At 50.4% G+C, this 19,012-nt stretch overlaps 2 protein-coding genes across 5 annotated transcripts in view; one reads left to right on the forward strand and one right to left on the reverse strand.

Moving 5' to 3' along the window:
- Window positions 1–4,814, reverse strand: part of MINDY4 (MINDY lysine 48 deubiquitinase 4) — a 113,239-nt gene extending 108,425 nt beyond the window's left edge. For all 4 annotated transcript variants that reach the window (XR_009541958.1, XM_060156892.1, XM_060156891.1 and 1 more), the window contains exon 1: window positions 4,680–4,814. Coding sequence is in view for 3 of the 4 variants with exons in the window: in XM_060156892.1 (XP_060012875.1) it covers window positions 4,680–4,742 (63 nt within the window). In the remaining variant the exon portion in view is untranslated. The remainder of the gene's footprint in view (window positions 1–4,679) is intronic.
- Window positions 4,815–12,517: 7,703 nt separating this feature from the next.
- INMT (indolethylamine N-methyltransferase) lies at window positions 12,518–17,038 on the forward strand. The gene is given in 5 exon segments (XM_060156043.1): window positions 12,518–12,553; window positions 12,555–12,669; window positions 14,205–14,412; window positions 16,431–16,479; window positions 16,481–17,038. Coding segments are annotated over 5 exon segments (789 nt in total). The 3' UTR covers window positions 16,862–17,038.
- The last annotated feature ends 1,974 nt before the right edge of the window (window positions 17,039–19,012 follow it).

Here is a 19,012-nt window from a genome sequence, read left to right on the forward strand (position 1 = left end):
GGAGTGAACAGACCAAAGTCCTGGCCCTCACAGAGCTCACCTACTATCAGGAAAAAGACAACAAATAGAATACCCTATGGGGAAAAAAATGCAGCAGAGTCAGGAAGCACAGAGGGCCAGGAGGGGGTGCAGGGAAGGGTTGCTACTTCATAAAAGGTGATCAGGAAAAGCTTCATGATTAAGTGACATTAGAGTCGAGACATGAGGGAACTAAGGAAGCAGATTGTGCAGACACTTGTGGGTAGTGTTCTACAAGGGCAAAGGCCCTGTGGCAGCTACAAGGAGGCCAGTACAGCTAGAGCCATGTGACTAGGGAAAAGTGTCAGGAAATGAGGTCAGAGAGGTTGCCCAGAGCTTGCTAAGGAAAGGCCTTGTCGGCTTTTGTAAAATGGAAAGGCTCCTGGAGGATTTGAAAAAAGGAGCATCCTGGACTAACTTATATTTGCAAAGGACCACTTGGCTGCTAGGTTGAGAACAGACTGTATGAGATAGGGGATTACATATTAAGATTAGAAGGCTATTGAACAACTCACATGGAAGATGGAGGTAACTTGGACCAGGGTGGTTGTAGCAGAAGTGGGAATAAGCAGCTACATTCTTTAAGTGCTCTGATGGGAAAGCCTACAGATTTACTGATGGACAGCATGCAGGGGGCACAAAAAGGAAAAAAAGCCAGGAATGGTTCCAAAGGTTTTGGTCCAAGCAACCAGACAGTTAATGATGCTACTTACTGAAGTGGGAAAAATTGCAGGAGGTGAAGGGATCAGGAATTGAGTTTTGAACGTGTTAAGTTGAGATGTTTATTGGATATCCAAGTGGAAATGTAACATAGGCAGTTGGAAAGAATGTAAGAGTTCAAGGAGAGGTCTTGGATAGAGATAGACATTTGGAAACTGTCAGCATATCGATGGTATTGGAACCCACAACAGTGGTGGAAGTGGCTGGGAAATGAATGGAGAAGAGAAGAGGGCCAGAGACTCAGTCTTTAAGCCCACCAGCATGCACAGCTCAGGAAGCCAGGGGGGACTTGCCAGGAACCTGAGAAGGTATAGCAGGAAAACCAGGAGAGGGTGATCTCCAGAAGCCAAGGGGAATGAGTTGCCAAGAAAGGCATAATCAACTGAGTCAAACACAATTGTTAGATCAATAAGTGGAAGGACTGAAAATCAGAAGTCATTGGTGAACTTGACAAGAGTTGTTTCCATGGAGTGATGGGGACAAAAGCCTGATTAAAGTGGGTTTGAGAAAACAGGGAGAAGAATTAGAATCAACATACAGAGCCCTTTCATGGGTTTTGCTGTAAAAGAGAAAGAGACTAGTAGCTGGAGGGTCTTGGGGGTCAAGATGGAATTGGTAGGAGCACATATACATGTTGATAAGACTAACCCAGTAGAGAAAGCAAAATGTATGATACAATACAGAGAGATGATGATAACTGCACCAGTGTCCTGGAACACACAAGAGGGGACAGGCACACAGGGAGGGGTTGGCCTTACCCAGGAAGATGGAGAATTCATTCCTAAGAACAGGAGGCAGGGTGGGGCGAATAGTTCAGGCCCAGGAAGGTTAGTTACCGTGGTGGTAGGGCGTGCTGGAGTTTTCTCAAGGCTGCTTCTATTTTCTCAGTGAAATTAGAGGGGGAGGGGGCTTTGGAACTTGAGGAGATAGATGTGTGAAATGGTCGGCCAAGATTTGAGGCAGTGAACAGGCTGGAGAGGTATAAGCAGATGGGCGGGCACCCCGAGGCATCACAGGGGTGAGTGACCATGAATTTGGCATGAAACCATCAACACGGTGGTGTGTTTTCCCCCAGCCCCATTCAGCTCTGCAGTGCAGGCACAGGGTAGACCAAGCTGAATTTTTAACATCAGAGGAGTATAACGAAGGGAGAGACAGGCAAAGGAGTTGAGCGTGGTGTTGAGGGCGTGATTACAATGATGGGCGGGTAAGACGTGAGGCGAGGTCACAGAGGGCTGAGGAATGGTGAAAAGTTGGCAGGAACAGTGGAATGGAGATGGGAGTGAGGCCGAAGAATAGTTTATATCGGGCTGCTCATGGGGGTGAGCTGGAAGTGAGGGACGATGGGATGCTTGGAACTGAGATGATGGAAACAAGCCTAGGGCATGACCACCTGGAAGGAGTGTCAAAGGTCAGGTGGGACAGGTCCCTGCAGGAGAGGGAGGCTGGGGCACGAGAGGAGGGAGGCCTGGAAGGCTAGGGCACCAGAAGAGTCACCTTGGTGAACGCTGCCATTGCCAGGAGACTGTCATGATTCTCCCTGCAGGGGGATCACGCTTGGAGGAGGCCAGTGTAGCTAGGTACAAAGTAGGTTGGAGGGTAGAGGAGGAGTAGTGGAAGGTGAGGTTCGAGGGGGAGCCGGCAGCCACGTCATGGGGAGCCTGGTAGGCCCTGGTGAGGCCTTCCCTGGGCTTTTATTCTAATTGCAAAAGGAAGCGCATGGAGGGTTTTGGACAGAGGAGTGACATGATCTGACCTGCTCACCCTGGGCAAGCTTCTTCGCCTGCCAGTCTGATCATAGTCTTTCGTGAAAGGGAATAATTATACCTCTTTCAGGACTGTTATGAGGATTTGAGAGAATAAACAGGCATCTAGAAAGTACCTTGCACCACGCTGGGCACGCTCTTGGTTAGAACTGCTCGGTACCTGCCTTGTGCCAAGCCCTGAGGGGAGCACACAGTCTCTGTCCTGGAGCAGAAGGGGATGAGCAAAGTAGGCGACCTGAGCTGCAGTTCCAGCTCTCCATGACTTTCTGAATGACTGCAGGCAACTCCTTTCTCCTCTCGGGGCTTTAGTGCGCCCCGATCAAAAGTAGGAAGGAGAGGAGACCAAGTGAACCAGACGACTGCCAAGGTTCCGCCCAGTTCAGGCGTCAGCTCTGTGGACCTGTCTAGTGGGTGAGACAGGCAGAGGTATAAACCATCACATGAGCACCGATGAGCAAACCACAGGCAAATGAAACAGTTATTTCAGCCGCAGCTGCCTGAGACATCTTGAAGGAAATGGAACTTGGGATGGGCCATGGGTGGAACAGGGAAAAGAAAGCATGTGAGAGAAGCTGGAAATGAGAGTGGGCTGGTAAGGTGAGGTTAGGCTACAGGGGAGCCTTGGCTATCAGGTGAGGTCTCTGGATTTCGTCTGTACTCGAGAAAGGATAGGCATGAGGAAAACTCTCAGAGAGTTTTGCTTGGTAGCCCAGACTTAAAAGAAACGATGGCCATGGTCAGCCTCACAGGGTGTATCACTGATATCCCCTGTGTAGCCAGGACTAGGTGATGGCAGGTCAATTAGCCATAAAAACAGAGCAGGTACAGTGAGGCCACATTGCATTTTAAATAAAAATACATTTGCAAAAAGCAAAGAAAGACACTTTCAAAACAGGTGCACATCAGAGATGGGGGAGGAGACACTGTTGAATGCCAACTGTGTGCCAGATACAGTGGCTGGGACCTGCCCGTACACCTACTATTAGTCCTCATTACAGATCTGCCAAGAGCAGGTCTTATTATTCCTCTTCTACAGATAAGGAGATCAAGGCAGTGAGTAAGGTACTCCAGCTTGAGCTGCTAATTAATAGCAGATCTTTGAACTGTTCCCTCCAAAGCCCTTCCCTTTCCCCCATTCAAAACACTGTTTATTTTGTTGTGTCTTTTAATGTTGTGTCTTTTAATGTTGTGTCTTTTAATTTTTGTGTCTTTTAATGCCAGACAAGAGCCCGTCGTCCCCACCCAACATGACACCAGGAGGACACCAAACACACAGCAGGTGGTCAGCCTGGGTCAGCAGTGGGTGCTTTCCCTACACACCCACACACAGTGACCCCCACTGACCTCTTCCCCAGCCTGCCCTCATCTCCACTGTCAGGGCAGGTGGGAGCCAAGGACCTCCCCAACTTTTTTTTTTTTTTTTTTTTTGCGGTATGCGGGCCTCTCACTGTTGTGGTCTCTCCCGTTGCGGAGCACAGGCTCCGGATGCGCAGGCTCAGTGGCCATGGCTCACGGGCCCAGCCGCTCCGCGGCATGTGGGATCCTCCCAGACCGGGGCGCGACCCCGTGTCCCCTGCATCGGCAGGCGGACTCTCAACCACTGTGCCACCAGGGAAGCCCCTCCCCAACTTTTGAGTTCTCTGAAAACTCTCCTGGGACAAGACAATAGAAGAACTTAAAAACAAAACGACCTCAACGATTGAACTTCCCACCGATGAACAGGACTAAAGGGTTTGACTGGCAAGAACTTTTTTTGGCCCTTAGGATTTCCTTTGGGGGGAAGTTCTTTCCTAGTGGGATGTAAGCCTTGGGACTGGTTATGGAGCCCGGCGACAAGGCCGGCCTGCTGGGCTCCCAGAGCCTCGTGAACTTTAGGAAAATGGAGAGGGCCCAGGCCCCTGGTTCGCGCGCCCTGGAGGGAGACGCCCGGGAGGACGGCCGCGGTCCTGCCCCGCTTTGCGGGAAGTGCACCGTGACAGAAATGGCTCCTGGGAAAGGTAGTTCCCCAGGCCCGGGAAAGTGGCGCTTACATCGGGCATCTCTAGGGTAGGCAGCGGGCAGGGGAAGGGCTCCCTCCCAGAAGGTGCAGAGGTTGCAGGAGTGCCTCCACACTGTTCCCCCCGCCACCGCCCAAATTGAGCAACTTCCCAGGGCTGTGAGGGCGGCGCCACGTACCTTCCTGCTGAGGAACTCCCTGACCAGGGAGGCCGCCACCTCCTCCACGAAGAGGCTGTCCATGCTCCGGTCTGCCCACGAGGCCGCAGCGCCGCAGCCCCAGATCCCGGGTCCGTTGGGGCCAGTATGGCCGCGTTGCCGTGGCGACGGTGTCATCAGAGCCGGAGAACTCCGCCCCTTCCCTGGGAGCGCGCTGGCTGGGAAGGCGGAAGGGAAGGGGCGGAGCAATCTTCAAACTTGCTCTGAGAGCTGGAGGCGGAACGCAGAAGGTACCAGACCCGTGCATCCTAGAGATCAGGCCGCGGGCTCCGGGCTTGGCTCCTGGCACTGGCCCTGTCCATCTGGGTGGCCTAGAACAAGTCGCTGCTCCAATCTGAGTCGCATCTCACAAGGTGTGAATTGGGGAGAGTGCCTGGCTCCTGGTTCCTAGAGGAGTAAACCCACAGTGAAGTGGCCCCTAGAGATCCAGCCCCAGCACCTCAGCCGTCTCCTGGGTTCCCCCGGGCTGACTCACCTTGGCTGGCCTCCGCCGCAGGGGTAAGGAGGCCCAGGACTCTCTGCTGACTTGGTGCTCAAATTAAAGGCTGAATCCCTGGCCCCCTTGGTGCCTGCTTTCCCATAAGGAGACTGCCAGCTATTGAGCACCAGGCATTGACACACATTAGCACATCTTTAATCCTACAACCTCCAGGCAAGGTGCTTACTATCGGCCCATGCTTTAAACCAAGACACTGGGATTCAGAGAGGTTAAGATGGTGCTAAAGATCACACAACTAGGAACTGACAAGGCTAGGATTCCAGCCAAACCCATGCCTTTGCCCAGTACCAGCTTCCCCAACCTCAGTCACTTGGGGACCACCTTCACAATCTCCGCCCCATCCGCACATCACCCAGTGTATTGGTTTGCTAGCGCTGGTGTACAAAGTACCACACACTGGATGGCTTAAACAACAGAAATGTGTTCTCTCACAGTTCTGGAGGTTAGATGTCCAAGATCAAGGTGTCAGCAGAGTTGGTTCCTTCTGAGGTCTCTCTCCTTGGGATATAAATGGCCGCCTTCTCCCTGTGTCTTCGCATGGTCTTCCCTCTGCGTGTCTGTGTCCTAATCTTCTCTTCTTAAAAGGATACCAGTCAACTGGATTAGGTCCACGCTAAATAACTCATTTTAACTTAATTACCTCTTTAATGGCCCAGTCTCCAACTACACGTACATTCTGAGGTACTGGGGGTTAGAACTTCAACATACGGATTTTGAGGGACACAATTCAGTCCATAAAACCTATACTGTTACTTACATTATTATTGACTTTAAGCCAACATACGTGTTTCTAGATTTATTTCAAAAGGAAAGTATGGAAATCCAAGATCAAGGCACCGACAGATTCAGTGTCTGGTGAGGGCCTGCTTCCTGGTTCGTGGATGGCTATCCTCCTACTGCATCTTCACATGGCAGAAAGAGAGAGGGAGCTTGGCGGGGCCTCTTTTGTAATGGAACGAATCCCCTCCAAGAGGGCTCCACCGTCATGACCTAAGCACCTCCAAAGGCCCTATCTCCTGATACCATCATGCTAGCGGTTAAGATTTCAATATATGAATCTAGGGGAAACACAAACATTAGACCATAACGATTACTTAGATAGTAGTATTTCAGCAAAAACTTGAAGAAAGACAGGATAAAAGCCATGCAGATACTCAGAGAAAGAGCACTCCAGGTAGAAGAAACAAGTGCAAAGGTCCTGAGACAGCATCGAGCCTAAGTTCTTGTGAAACAGGGAGGCCAGGAGGGAATGAGGCAGCAAGACCCACTATGAAGGCCCGCGTGCCTGGAGCCCGTGCTCTGCAACCGGGGGGGCCACCGCAATGAGAAGCCCCCACACCACGGCGGGGAGTAGCCCCCGCTCGCCACAAGTGGAGAGGGCCCGTGCGCAGCCACAAAGACCCAACACGACCAAAAATAAATAAATAAATTTATTTAAAAAAAAAGAAGTATGTGTAATTCTCTTCCACATCTGTGATGGTTAATTTCATGTGCCAATTTGGCTAGGCCATGGTAACCAGATATTTGGTTGAACAGCAGTCTGGATGTTGCTCTGAAGGTATTTTTTTAGATAAGATTACCGTTTAAATCAGTCGACTTTGAGTAAAGCATATTACCCTCCATAATGGGTTGGGCCTCATCCAATCCGTGAAAGGCCTTAAGAGGAAAAGACGGAGACCCCTCAGGGAAGATGGCATTCTGTCTCCAGATATATGTATCCTACTACCTCCACACTCACCCTGAAATGGCCCTGAGAAATTCTTGAGCAAAACTCCTTAGCACTGCCCAGATAAAAAAAGATGCCTTCTTCTCTGGGGAAAACTGCCGTCTCTGACAGTTATTCCACATCCTGATGCTTTCACCATTAAGTGCAGACCCCAGACCCTCAGACACAGCTGTCAGTCCCAACTTGTGAGTAGTTCCTGATTGAAACAATATGATGTCACCCTGTGGAACTCACAATATAATATCCCCTAAGAGAGCATTGTACATAAAAATTCTGGTCCAAGTAAATCAATGGAAAATTCCCCCAAAACACTGTGGCAAAATCCACTGACTGCCCACAGAATCCATTCTTTCCTTCTTTCGTGAAAATAGATCTGGAGCAGGGCAAGTGGCTTCCCAGCCATACTGTATTTCCCAGCTTTTCTTGAAGTTGGATGTGGCCATGGAACTAAGTGGTCACCAGTGAGAGGGAATGAGAGGGGCAGCCCTTTAAGACTAGGCTCTACCTTTTCCATACTCTTCCCTCTCCAGCAAGCCACAGCACAGCTGCACCTATGGGTGTGTGCTGTGACCATAAACACAAGACAACACTCTAGGGCAGTGATTCTCAAACTGTGGCCCTCAAAACACCAGCACCACCTGAGAACTTGTTAGAAATGCAAACTCTCAGTCCTTTCATCAGATCTACTGAATCAGAAGCTCTGAGGGTGATGCCAGCAATCTGTATTAAACCAGACCTCTATGTAATTCTGAAGCTCACCTACGTTTGCGCATGCTTCCCTAGGGGATGGCAGAAATAAGACAGAAGGCATCTGGTTCCCTGAATGACTACATGGCGCAGAGAGTCACCAGGGGGCCTGGAATTCAGATCCTTACAAGGAAGAGAAGTAAACTTCCATCTGGTTTGGGCTTTGTTTATTTATTTATTTGTTTTTATTTTTGGAAGTGGGGATGGGGGTGTCTTTTGTTACATCAGCTTATCTTTTCAACCTAAATAATACAAACCTCCAGGAATGAGTAAAAACCCAGCTGCAGGCAGTGGTCCCTCTCTCCAGGGTTTGCTAGACAAGAGCTTCCCCATGGGAGCGTTCCACAACAACCCGCTGCAAATTCATTGTGGGTGTGCTCAGATCATGACCTCCTCGGGCCTCAGGGCAGCCGGCTGAAACCTATCTGGCCAGAGACCACAGGCTGTACAGCCATGAGCAGCCTTCTCCTTTTACCCCAATACACATGATCATTTTTGTGTGTGCCCTGACATGAAAACTGCCCTGGGGAGGCCTCCTGCTCTTCATAATGTTCCATCTTCTGCTTCTTGCTCTCCCTTCCCCTGCTTCTCTGACCTCTTAGTACACAGCAAGGTCTGGGTCTCTTGCTCTGATGGCCTGACTTGGGCACCCTGCTCCAGGTTGGCTATTTGAACATTCTCCTGAGCTGTGCCGTGCTTCTGAGCTGGTGGTCACTGGGATTTTCCTTTCCACTCCAGTCTCCCTAAAGACAGGGGGATCCATTCTCAATTTTAAGGCAGTGCTTGGAGATTGTTGGAGGATTTCTTTTCTCCCGGGTTTCTCTGCCTGAGTCCTTTGCTCCAAAGGAGGCTGTTTGGAGCAGGTAGCTATCCTCACCTCCCCAGGTCAACTCAGGCTCAGGGGTGGTTGCCTCAGGGACCACTTCGTGTGCTGGCAGGCAATGTGATGGGTCTCAGGGACTAGAGCAAAAGAAGGCAGCCCAGAGCCCTCCGTCCTTTGCTTTTACTCCCATGCCTGATTATATTGGTTAGCATTAGGTTCAGCTGAGAGTGACAGACAAGGAGGACTTAATAAGGAAGTGCTCAAAGAATGATAGGGACATGTCAAAAGAACACACAAGCCAGCTGAAAGGGACTCCTACTGGCCAAATCTGTGCATCAGAGTAAGTAATGATAAAAATATAGATCATAACCCATTGAATAGAAATAAGAATCCGTGAGTCCATATTTACTGTAGGAAAGAAAGAGAGAGAGAGAGAGAAAGGAAGGAAGGAAGGTCCTTACATTTGTATGTCAACTAATAAATGTAGAAAACCGACAGAATTAACAAATCACAGAGGCACCTTATGTATTTGCACAAAGGCACCTTATGTATAGCAGCAGCCATGATTCCTGGGCTCTGTCTCTTCCCATTCGGGGCTGGAGTAGGGCTGCCAGATAGAATACAGGACACCCAGTTGAATCTGAATTTCAGATGAACAAATAAGACTTATTTCAGATAAGTATGTCCTGTGCAATTTTGGGAACGCACTTACCCTAAAAAAATGTATTTTGTTTCTCTGAAATTCAATTAACTGAGCATCCTATATTTTTATTTGCCAAATCTTCCAGCCCCAGTCTGGAAGCAGTGGTACACTCAAACTGACATGTATCATTTCATGAGAGCCAACTGCTAAATTTTTAGGAATTTTCTGAGCTGACTGTTAAACCACTGGGAGCTTGAAATCAACCATGGTGGGAGTATTTACACCATGGAAACTGCAGTCATCACAAATCAGTGCTTTTCTGTTTTTAGAACTGGTTGTGAAACATTTACCAATTCTCCACTGTCTAGAAGCTTCCTTGTCTTTAACACACTGAGTCAAGATTCTGAAACCGTGTCCGTGGGTGCTCTACAGTTGCATGGGAGGCACACACCCAGGGCCACCAGGGAAGGCAGCCTCACGGGGACCGATGGTACCAGAAGCGCTTCCTGCCCAGCGACTACCTGGCCATCTACTATGGCTTCCAGAGGAGCGGCTGGGCCCGTGAGCCATGGCCGCTGAGCCTGCGCGTCCGGAGCCTGTGCTCCGCAACGGGAGAGGCCACAACAGTGAGAGGCCTGCATACCGCAAAAAAAAATAAAATAAAATAAAGAATGTCTTAAACATCTTTCTATACTGTGACTTTTGAATAACTCGGGAAAATTTCCATTTAAGAAGACTTCTGCCCTAATTTCAAACACAGGAGCACATTTTCAAGCTATCAAGAAAATAAACTGCTTAAGAGTCGACCAGCTGAGAAAAGAATCAATCTCATTCTCCAGATTAGGAAAACTATCATCTCAGCATCTCCCGCTCTGATACCCCTGTTATCTTTCTTCCCACATGAGCCTGTGGGGTGAAGAAATGAGTCCAGAACTTGCAGGGGTAAACAAGACTTTTCTCTAGTGAGGCGTAAGCAGGGACACAGAGCCTCATCTCATACCAAACACCAAAATAAAGGCTAAATATCTTTTTAAAACCATCACAGAAGCTATCACAATTGGATAACTATCAGATCTCTGGACAGGGAAGGATTTTCAAAGCTTAGATAGAAACAAGCCCAAAGGAAAAATAATTTAACACATTTTATTAAAGAAAAATTAAATATTTGTCCTGAAACAATAAACAGCAAAAGCACTGTTTTCCTTAGAAAAATAATTTGGCAAGTATTTACCTAAATTATTTGTATGAAAAGTTTTTAAAAATTGCTCCATTAATCTTATGTCTAGGAATCCAGCCCAAAGCCAGAATCCAAAATACAGAAAAAGCTTATTGCACGAGGATATTAATTATAAGATTATTTATAACAATGAACACCTGTCAGTCTTACCTGTCAACCACTTGGGGAGCAGTTAAGTCAATTTACTTGGACCTCTGTGTACTGTTTATTAGGCAGCACTAAAAACTGACATTACCAGCTCCTTTAGAGTGATACAGAGAAGGGATGCTGACCCCGTGCTGGGACAACCAAGCAGGCATGGGGGGCACACACGGTGACACTACGGCCCTGCAAAACCACTGCAGGTTCATGTGTCTGGGGGCACACTGATAACAAGAAACCCTGCGACAAATGATACACTCAGTGTCACCAATGATGTTAATCCTCCTAGAGTTTATGTTAATTGAGTCTGAATATAACATACTTTTATAACAAATTGGAGAGACGTCTAACTTGATTTTCTTCCAACTGGACAGGCAGTTGTGTCATCACCATTTATTATATAATCGACCCTTTTCTCACTGAGTGGAAATACCACAAGTACAGGTTCTAGTAATATCAGAAGAGGGGGAAATTTGCACTGAAAACAATGAAATAGAGTTCCTATTCTGTTGAAACTCAAAAACCTGAAAAATAAATGTTGATTCTGGGTGGTAGGACTTGGGGCTGTGCGGCTCACATCCCAGCGGCCTCAGTATCACCTGGGAACAAGAATCTGCCTTTAGCCGGGTCCCCAGGCTCTTCCCAGGCACACTAGTTTGAGCAGCACAGCTAAGGGACCTGGATAGACTGCGTAGTATGATGGGGAGAGAATAAGGTTTGGAACTGGTCTTTATTTTGGCTTTGGACATGGGCCTTGAATCTGTACCTAGACCTAGACTTGCTGCCAGGACCTCCTTGGGAAAAGGCCCGTCACCTTCATCCTCCTCGTCTCCAACAGGAGGCGGGAGGGTCTCAACATCCTCTCTACTGATTGTTGTGAAGACGGCAGCGAACGAGGGTGGGGGACACACCTGGCACATATTATAGGCCAGGTCCCCAGACTTGCCCATTTGCAAAACACACAAGAGTTTGCTACCTGAAATATCTGATCTTGGGTGAATTTTTGAAAGAGATTTGGCAACACTTTTTTATATAAAACTTTTATTTGAGATCATGTAGATTCACATGCAGTTATAGAAATAATACAGAGAGATCCACGTATGCTTTACCCAGTTTCCATAATCGTGGCGTCTTTCAAAACATAGTAAATATCACAACCAGGATATTGTCACTGATACCGCCCACTGCTCTTATTCATCTTTTCCTAGATTTACTGGTAGTCATATGTGTGTGTTTACGTGTGTGTGTGTGTGTGTGTGTGTAAATTCTATGCAATTTAATCACATGCTGTGTTTATGTATGCCAATAGTTTTTAAATGGTTTGTGCAAACAGAGGCTTCCCCACCTTTTCAGGGGCCCTGGTTAAGTTTACTTTTACCCTCAGCAAAATAAAGGATTGATTAAGCAAATAGAGTAAACAGGATTGAAGACAGGAAGAAATATTTAACCAAGGTCAGGACACACTATTTTCAAGAGCAAGCTCACTGACCTCAGTAGTGAAATCTTAGCCACCTCTGCATCCTGTTTTCCACCCTACGGGTTTCTCCTTTCTTCATCTCATTTTTCCACCAATCCCAAAGAGGGAAGCATCCTTGACCTATTCCAGATGCTGGTCTCTCTGTGTCTTTGTCCATCTGTGTCTCTCTCTTAGCTCTGTGGCACTGTCCCTCTGTCTCATGCTCTCCCAACCTTAACCCTCACCCGCAGTACGGACACTCAAAACATCACCTCTCAGGAGCCAAATACTGAGAACCCCCAGGAGCACATGTTGGCCACCCTGTTGCATTTCTGTGTTGAGATAATTATCAAACAGATAAACTCCAGCTAGAAAAGCTAACATCCTGGCCTGACTCCAACTATGTGGAATCTGAGCTCCTCCCTGGGCAGGAGGGTCTGTCTAAGGAGATTATGAAACTCCTGATGGGAAGGAAAGTGGATATAACAGGACTGCAGCAATGGAAACACAGCCAGGTCCCAGCTAGAATGGAGGGCAAGCTGTACACAGGAGAGGACTACAAGAAAGTTCAACTCCAAGGACTACTTAAAGACGTACTACGCCTTCGATTCAGGCACCGTAGCTGAAAATGAAATCTTGAAATTTAACCTGAAAAACCTCTTTGAAACCTTCTCTTCAGGTGAGTGTCTGGTCTCCATCTCAGGGAGAGACAGGGCTGCACCTGACAGGAAGGGCTGCCGGCGGCAGCGGACCTGTCCTCTGGGACACTGCTCACCAAGGATGTCGCAAAGGCAGCTCAGCCTGTGAACCCACGAGGACCTCTGCTGGGTGGCCACTGAGCGGGACCTAAGCACTGGCCTTAGGAGCCAAAGAGCCAGGCTTGAGTCTATGACAGTCAGTCTCAGTTTATTCCCCCTGTGAAATGGGAAGGTAACTCCTGAGCTGTGGGGCTCACAGGCTCATGCTGGAGGGAATTTGAGACAACAGACATGAGCACACTGCCCGCATCTGACTCTCTCTGCCTGTCTTGCCTTAAAGCCGGGCTTTGTAGCCTTGGTTCATGAATCCCCTTGAAAATCTGAGGAAAGCTCTGGTGCACAGGCGTGCACGTGCACACACACACACACACACACACACACACACACACACACACAGTGTTACACTCCTAATCTTTTACTCAGAATTAAGAGAGTTCATGGATTCACAAAGCCAAACCACAGCTCAGTTTACAAAACCCTGCTCTTGGGTGTCAGGCTGGGCGATCAGCAGGGATTATCGCCCAGGTTCCTCAGTGCACACAAGGAGAGGCTGAGGTGGGAAAGAGGGGGGTGGCCAGCCCAGGTCAGACTGCCAGTCAGTGGCAGCAGCGAACTTCAAGATCAGTTAACGCAGGGCTGCCATGCACAGTTGGGCAGGGAGTATACTGAACAATTAGGGGTTACTTAGTCACTCAGCAAACATTGCCTGACTATGTAATCAGTGCCAAGAATGGTATATTAAGCAATGTCCACAAAAATACAGAGGAAAGAAAGCTTAAGGCTCACAGAGACATCTGAGGAGACTTTCTAGAGGAGGGACCGGCACTAAGCCTTGAAAAATAGACAGGTGTATTTCAATGGAGAGCAGAGGAGGGAGGAAGCAGGGAGAAGAGGGCAGTGCACTTAGTGCTACTCTGAGGCAAAGATCCTTCCCCTCAACTCATCACCAGATCCCCTTGCCTCCCCTGATTGGCTGAGCCAGTTTTGAACCCACTGGCTCGGGTCTTATCCCTTAACAGAAGCTCTGTCTTCTGCAACGAGGAGGTGGGAGAGTGGGCCATGGGGGGTCACTCTCACCATTGTTTTAAACCCAGAGTCAGAAGACTGTTGGAAATAAACCAGTTCCAACCAAGAAGTCATTCTGAAACCTGCCCAGAAGTGCAGAACTTGTCCTATCAGGCCTCTGGTAGCAACCCTTGGGGCAGCAGGGGGACGTGGTGTGTGCCAGGCTGTGCCCCACCTGCCAGCCGTCACCCCCTGAGCCCCAGGCGTGGGGGTCTGGACTCCCCACACAGCCTGGCTGCTACCCAAGGCAGGGTCGGGTCCCCTGTGAGCCACCCTCCCCTGCTGGCAAGCCCTGAGGCAGGGCAGAGCCTGGCATCTCCATCCACCACAGCTGGGCCTGGAGTAGGGTGTCCCCCGCTCCCACGCACCTGGAAAACACTGTCTCCTGCAGCAGGAGTGAGAGGTGACGTCCTGATCAACACTGGCCCAGGCCCCACCATCTACCAGCTGCTCTCGGCCTGTGAAGCCTTCTGGGAGATCATCGCCTCAGACCACTTGCAGCAGAACCCCCAGGAGGTGAAGAAGTGGCTGAAGAAGGAGCCAGGGGCCTACGACTTGTCCCCAGCCATGCAGTAGGTGTGTGAGCTGGAGGGAGACAGGTACCCACGGCCACCATCTCTCTCAGATGAGGTCTCCCCATCACCTGCATGCCAGAGCCTGAACCTGCCACCCTGCTTCACCTGCCACTTCCCTACAGGTTCTTCCTGACCTGGGTCTCTGACCCAGAGCACCTTCCTCTCTTTGAGTGAGTCCTGCCTCCAGCCTCAGAGCTGCCTGTGCTCTTAGCTTTGGTTGCCCTACTGGGCTCTCCATACTTTGTATCCCACTCATCCTGCAAAACCAGCTTCAGTCCCCGCCTCCTCCTGGAAGCCTCCCCTGATTGCTCTAGCCCACACAGATCTCACTTTCCTCTGGTGCAGCTTCTCCTTAACCCTAATGTTGGAGGGGGACTTGTTATGGGAAGACATGGGCTTCAAGGAATCCCCCTGAAGCACTCTTACAAAATCCCACAGACCAACAGCACTGACCCTTCCAGGCACCTTCCCCATCCAATTCACAGAGAGGGAACCCATCTACCAGAGCCCCAGGGGGCACAGGCAGGATGCTGGCCCTGATCTTGCAACTGAGGAAACTGAGGCCCAGACATGGAGAGTGGCCTCTAGGCCACCTTAGAGCCAGGACAAAGATCAGAGTTTAAATTCCTGACCCATCATTGGGCCATGGGGCTCTGACCTAGTTATAGGTAGGGGCAGCCTGAAGTGTGACAGAGCTGGAGGGTCTCTAAGCACAGGGTCTCCACATCAACCCAGGCTGGGCTTCATTCATTCCTGTCATCATTCACGGAGAGCATTCTGATGGTCACGCCTGCTTCTAGGTACTGGGACTATTACAGTGAACAGACAAAGTCTCAGCCCCAAGGAGCTCACATTCTAGTAGGGAAGACAACACAACCAAGCTAGATAGAGGTAGATATTCAGGGAAAAACAAGTGTTCTAGAGAACAATCTTCAGCTGAGTAGAGGCCTACAAGAGGTAGGGGTGCTGTGTTAGGTGGAATGGTGTCTTAATCACCTCGGGCTGCCAATAGAAATGCCATAGACCCAGTTGCTTAAACAAAGACATTCATTTCTCATGGTTCTGGAGACTGGAAGCTCAAGATCAGGTCTGGTAAGGGCCCTTTTCCTGGCTGGTAGACAGCCGTCTTCTTGTTGTGTCCTCACAAGAAGGAAAAGGAAAGTCAGCAAGCTCTCTAGTGTGTCTTCTTTTAAAAGGCACAAATCCCACCATGAGAGGCCCCACCCTCATGATCTCATCTACCTCTAATTACCTGCCACAGGCTCCATCTCCAAATACCATCACATTCATGTTAGGTTTTCAGCATATGATTGTGAGGGGGGCACAATTCTGTCCACAGCAGATGGTAAGAGGAGGCCTCTCCAGGGAGGAGCCCTCGGAGCAGCTTCCTGGGTGAGGCGAAGGAGAAAGGATGTGAAGATCTGGGGAAAGAGAGTGTCAGGCAGAGGCGACAGCAAGGGCCAAGGCCCAGCAATGGGAAAGAGCGTATTTAACAAAGCATATCTAAAGGGTCAAGGGCTGCAGGGAGGAGGCACGTGGATATGTTGCTTAATGGGTACAGTTTCAGTATGGGGTGATAAAAAATTTTGGAAGCAGACAGTAGTGATAGTTGCACACATTGTGAATGCAATTAATGCCCCTGAATTGTACATTTAAAGCGATTTAAATGGCAAGTTTTTGTTATATATATTTTACAATTGAAAAATCAATAAGGCAATGTATCAAAAATCGAATTATTTTGAATTATCAAGAAGAAAGATAAATAGAAGGGGAGGAAGGAGGAAGTGGACAAAGAGGAAGAAGGAAGAATTAACTGTCAAATCCCCCATCACCTACCAGCTGTGTAGCCTTGAGCAAATCACTCAACCTCTCTGTGCCTCAGTTTTCTCATCTGTATAATGGTGGAAATACGATCTCCCTCAAAGAGTTGCTCAACAGGTTAAATCATGGGCCTTACCCATAGGGAGCCCCTGCATAGGGGGCGAGGGGCGGAGGGATGTTGTCATAATTTTCTTCATCACCTCCATGACCCTCCCCCACAGGAGCAAGTGGCAGGAGAAGGAGGCCCGTCTCCAAAGGACAGTCACGCGGGTTAATGAAGTGGGATGTGAACCAGCCACACCCACTGGGGCTCACCCAGGTGCCACCAGTTGACTGTGTGCTGACCCTGCTGGCCCTGGAGTGCGCCTGCCATGACGTGGACGCCTACCCGGCGGCCGGGCGAGGCCTGGTCAGCCTGCTGAAGCCGGGCGGGCACCTGGTCACCGCGGTAGCCCTGCGCACCCAGCACTACGTGGTGGGCGCCAAGAAGTTCTTTGGGCTCCACCGGGAGAAGGAGACAGTGGAGAAGGCCTTGCAGGAGGCCGGCTGCCAGGTGCTGAGGTGCCAGTGCTCCCGTGTCATCTACTCAGAGGCCCACTGCATCAATGAGGGCATCTGCTTTGTGGTCGCCCGCAAGAGTCCCAGGGCCTGAGGCCAGCCTGGCAGAGAGGGCCTGCCCCAGAAGGGAAGTCAGGGCCAGCATTTCTTAGAGTCTCACTCCACAGCCCCCTAATGCAGGGCCAGCCTGAACTCTACCCCTTCATTCTTATTACTATGTCCCAAGATCACAGGTGAAAAGCAGGGTCTCCCTGCCCCCAGCCCAGGGATCTGTCCCCCACACCCTTTTCTGGCTCATACTGCACCAAAACATCAGGAAAATAAAGTGGCTCAGCTAGATATTGCCTTAATTTTGTTCCTCCCCCACCCCCCGGAAGCAGACCCGCAGACAAGGATTTGAGACAGGATCCCAGGAAGCACCAGTAGGAGCGTGGGAAGGAAAGCAGGGAAGGCAGATAGACAGGCAGGTAATAAAGCGTGTGTCACCAAGCCCGTCACCACTGCGGGCAACTGGAGATCACCCGTCGGGGGGCTTCAGAGTTGCCCCACGCCAGGAAGTTGCGGCATTTGTCCACCAACTCCCAGGGTCGTGGTTGAGGGCTGCCCAGGGTGCATTAATTGGCCAGGATTGTTGAGCCTGCCTATCGTGTGCAACAGGGAGAGACACTCGGACAGAGACTGGCAGGGCTGGTCCCTGGAAGTGGGAGGGTGGGGCTGGTCTGGGCAGCCTGGCCCTTCTGCTGGAGGAACAGGACCTCAGGTTCTCAAAGCCCAAAGGCATCTGCAAGAACTAGAAGATTTCTGGGCCAAACTGCTATTCCCCCTTGGGTGGGAAAACCAAGATCTGGGAGGAGAGGTGACTGGTTCCTGATGGCTCAGTGAGTCCACTGCAGAGCCAGAGCTGGAGCCGTGGGCCAGGTTAGGATGGACCTGGATGGGGGGTGGAGCTGCCGGGAGAGGGTACAAAGGGAGACCTGGAGAACCCAGGAGAGGCAGGGGCCTGTACCCAGCCCATGGACTCTGTGCCCCTCATTCTTTCTTCCTCAGGTCACCCCATGGGCCCAGTACCCTGGGCTTAGGAGGGCAACCAGAGGCCCACAGCAGCTCCCCCAGAATACTTGTGAAGTGAGGCGACTATGGACCTGGCAGGTGCTGGAGCCCCAGGGAGTGGTCAGCTGAACTAGGCCAGGCAGGGCAGGGAGTCAGGCTGCTCCAACCATATGACCAAGAAAACAAGCTCTCGGAGCTTTGGGAAGACCTGGGTTACATCCCTAGAAGAAACTTCACGAAGTCCTGTGTCTCTCCAGACACTCCTTGCCCACACAGCCGGCCAGCTCACATGCCAGCCAGCTCCTGACTCTGGGCTGACATGTTCTCTCTGGGATGTGGGAGAGTGTTGGCCTTTCTCCACCAAAGCCTGGCTCATACAAAGCCCTTCGTGCTCTCTGACCTATGGCATGGGCCCCTCACAGCTCCCAGTGTCTACATTAGTCCATGCTCCATCAAGCAGTCTCCCACAGCAAATGCAGTCCAGCCTCTGCCCTGTTGGAACCGTGGGCCTCGGGAAAAGGTCCCAACAGGTAACGGTCCATGAGGCTCTCCACAACCTGGCTGCTGCCTCGTGTCCTGCAGCCACCACGCAGGGCTCCCTGAACGTCCAGCCACCTCCCACCTACGCGTCCTTGCTACAGAAACTCGTTCTCTCTCCTCCAGCCCATGCCCCAGCTCTGAACGGCTTCCAACAAGGTGTCCAGGCCACAGCAGTGACAGGGAGAAGGACTGAGCCAGGACTCTTCACTCAGACAAAAGGGCAGCCTCCATTTGCTAACCTGCTGCTAAAGTCCAGTGTTTTCCAAACTGCTTCTGTTGTGTTCTTGGGGGGTCCCTGAGCCTTAAGGCAGAGGGCAGCAGCAGGACAGTCCTCCTTCCAGTGTCAGCTGGGACATGGGCTGCTGACAGGAGAGAGGGGGCAATGTGAGGCGGCAATGGCTCCCCATGACCACCAGAGGGCAGTGCAGGGCAGAAAGCTGCCGGCAGACGTGCAAGGAGAGCAGATTTCAGAGGCTTGCTTGGCAAGAAAATTCTATGCTTGGGCCCCTTTTTGGCTCAGTTGGGTCCTGCCAGCCCTCACCGAGCCCAGAGCCATAACCAGACCCCTCAGAGGAGCCTGGAAACCATTGGACAGGAAAAGCCTCCATGATACTGGGACTTGCTGTCTCCGTGGGTCCTGGACACTGCATGTCAG

Source organism: Lagenorhynchus albirostris, chromosome 8 (assembly GCF_949774975.1).
Source record: "Lagenorhynchus albirostris chromosome 8, mLagAlb1.1, whole genome shotgun sequence".
NCBI lineage: Eukaryota > Metazoa > Chordata > Mammalia > Artiodactyla > Delphinidae > Lagenorhynchus > Lagenorhynchus albirostris.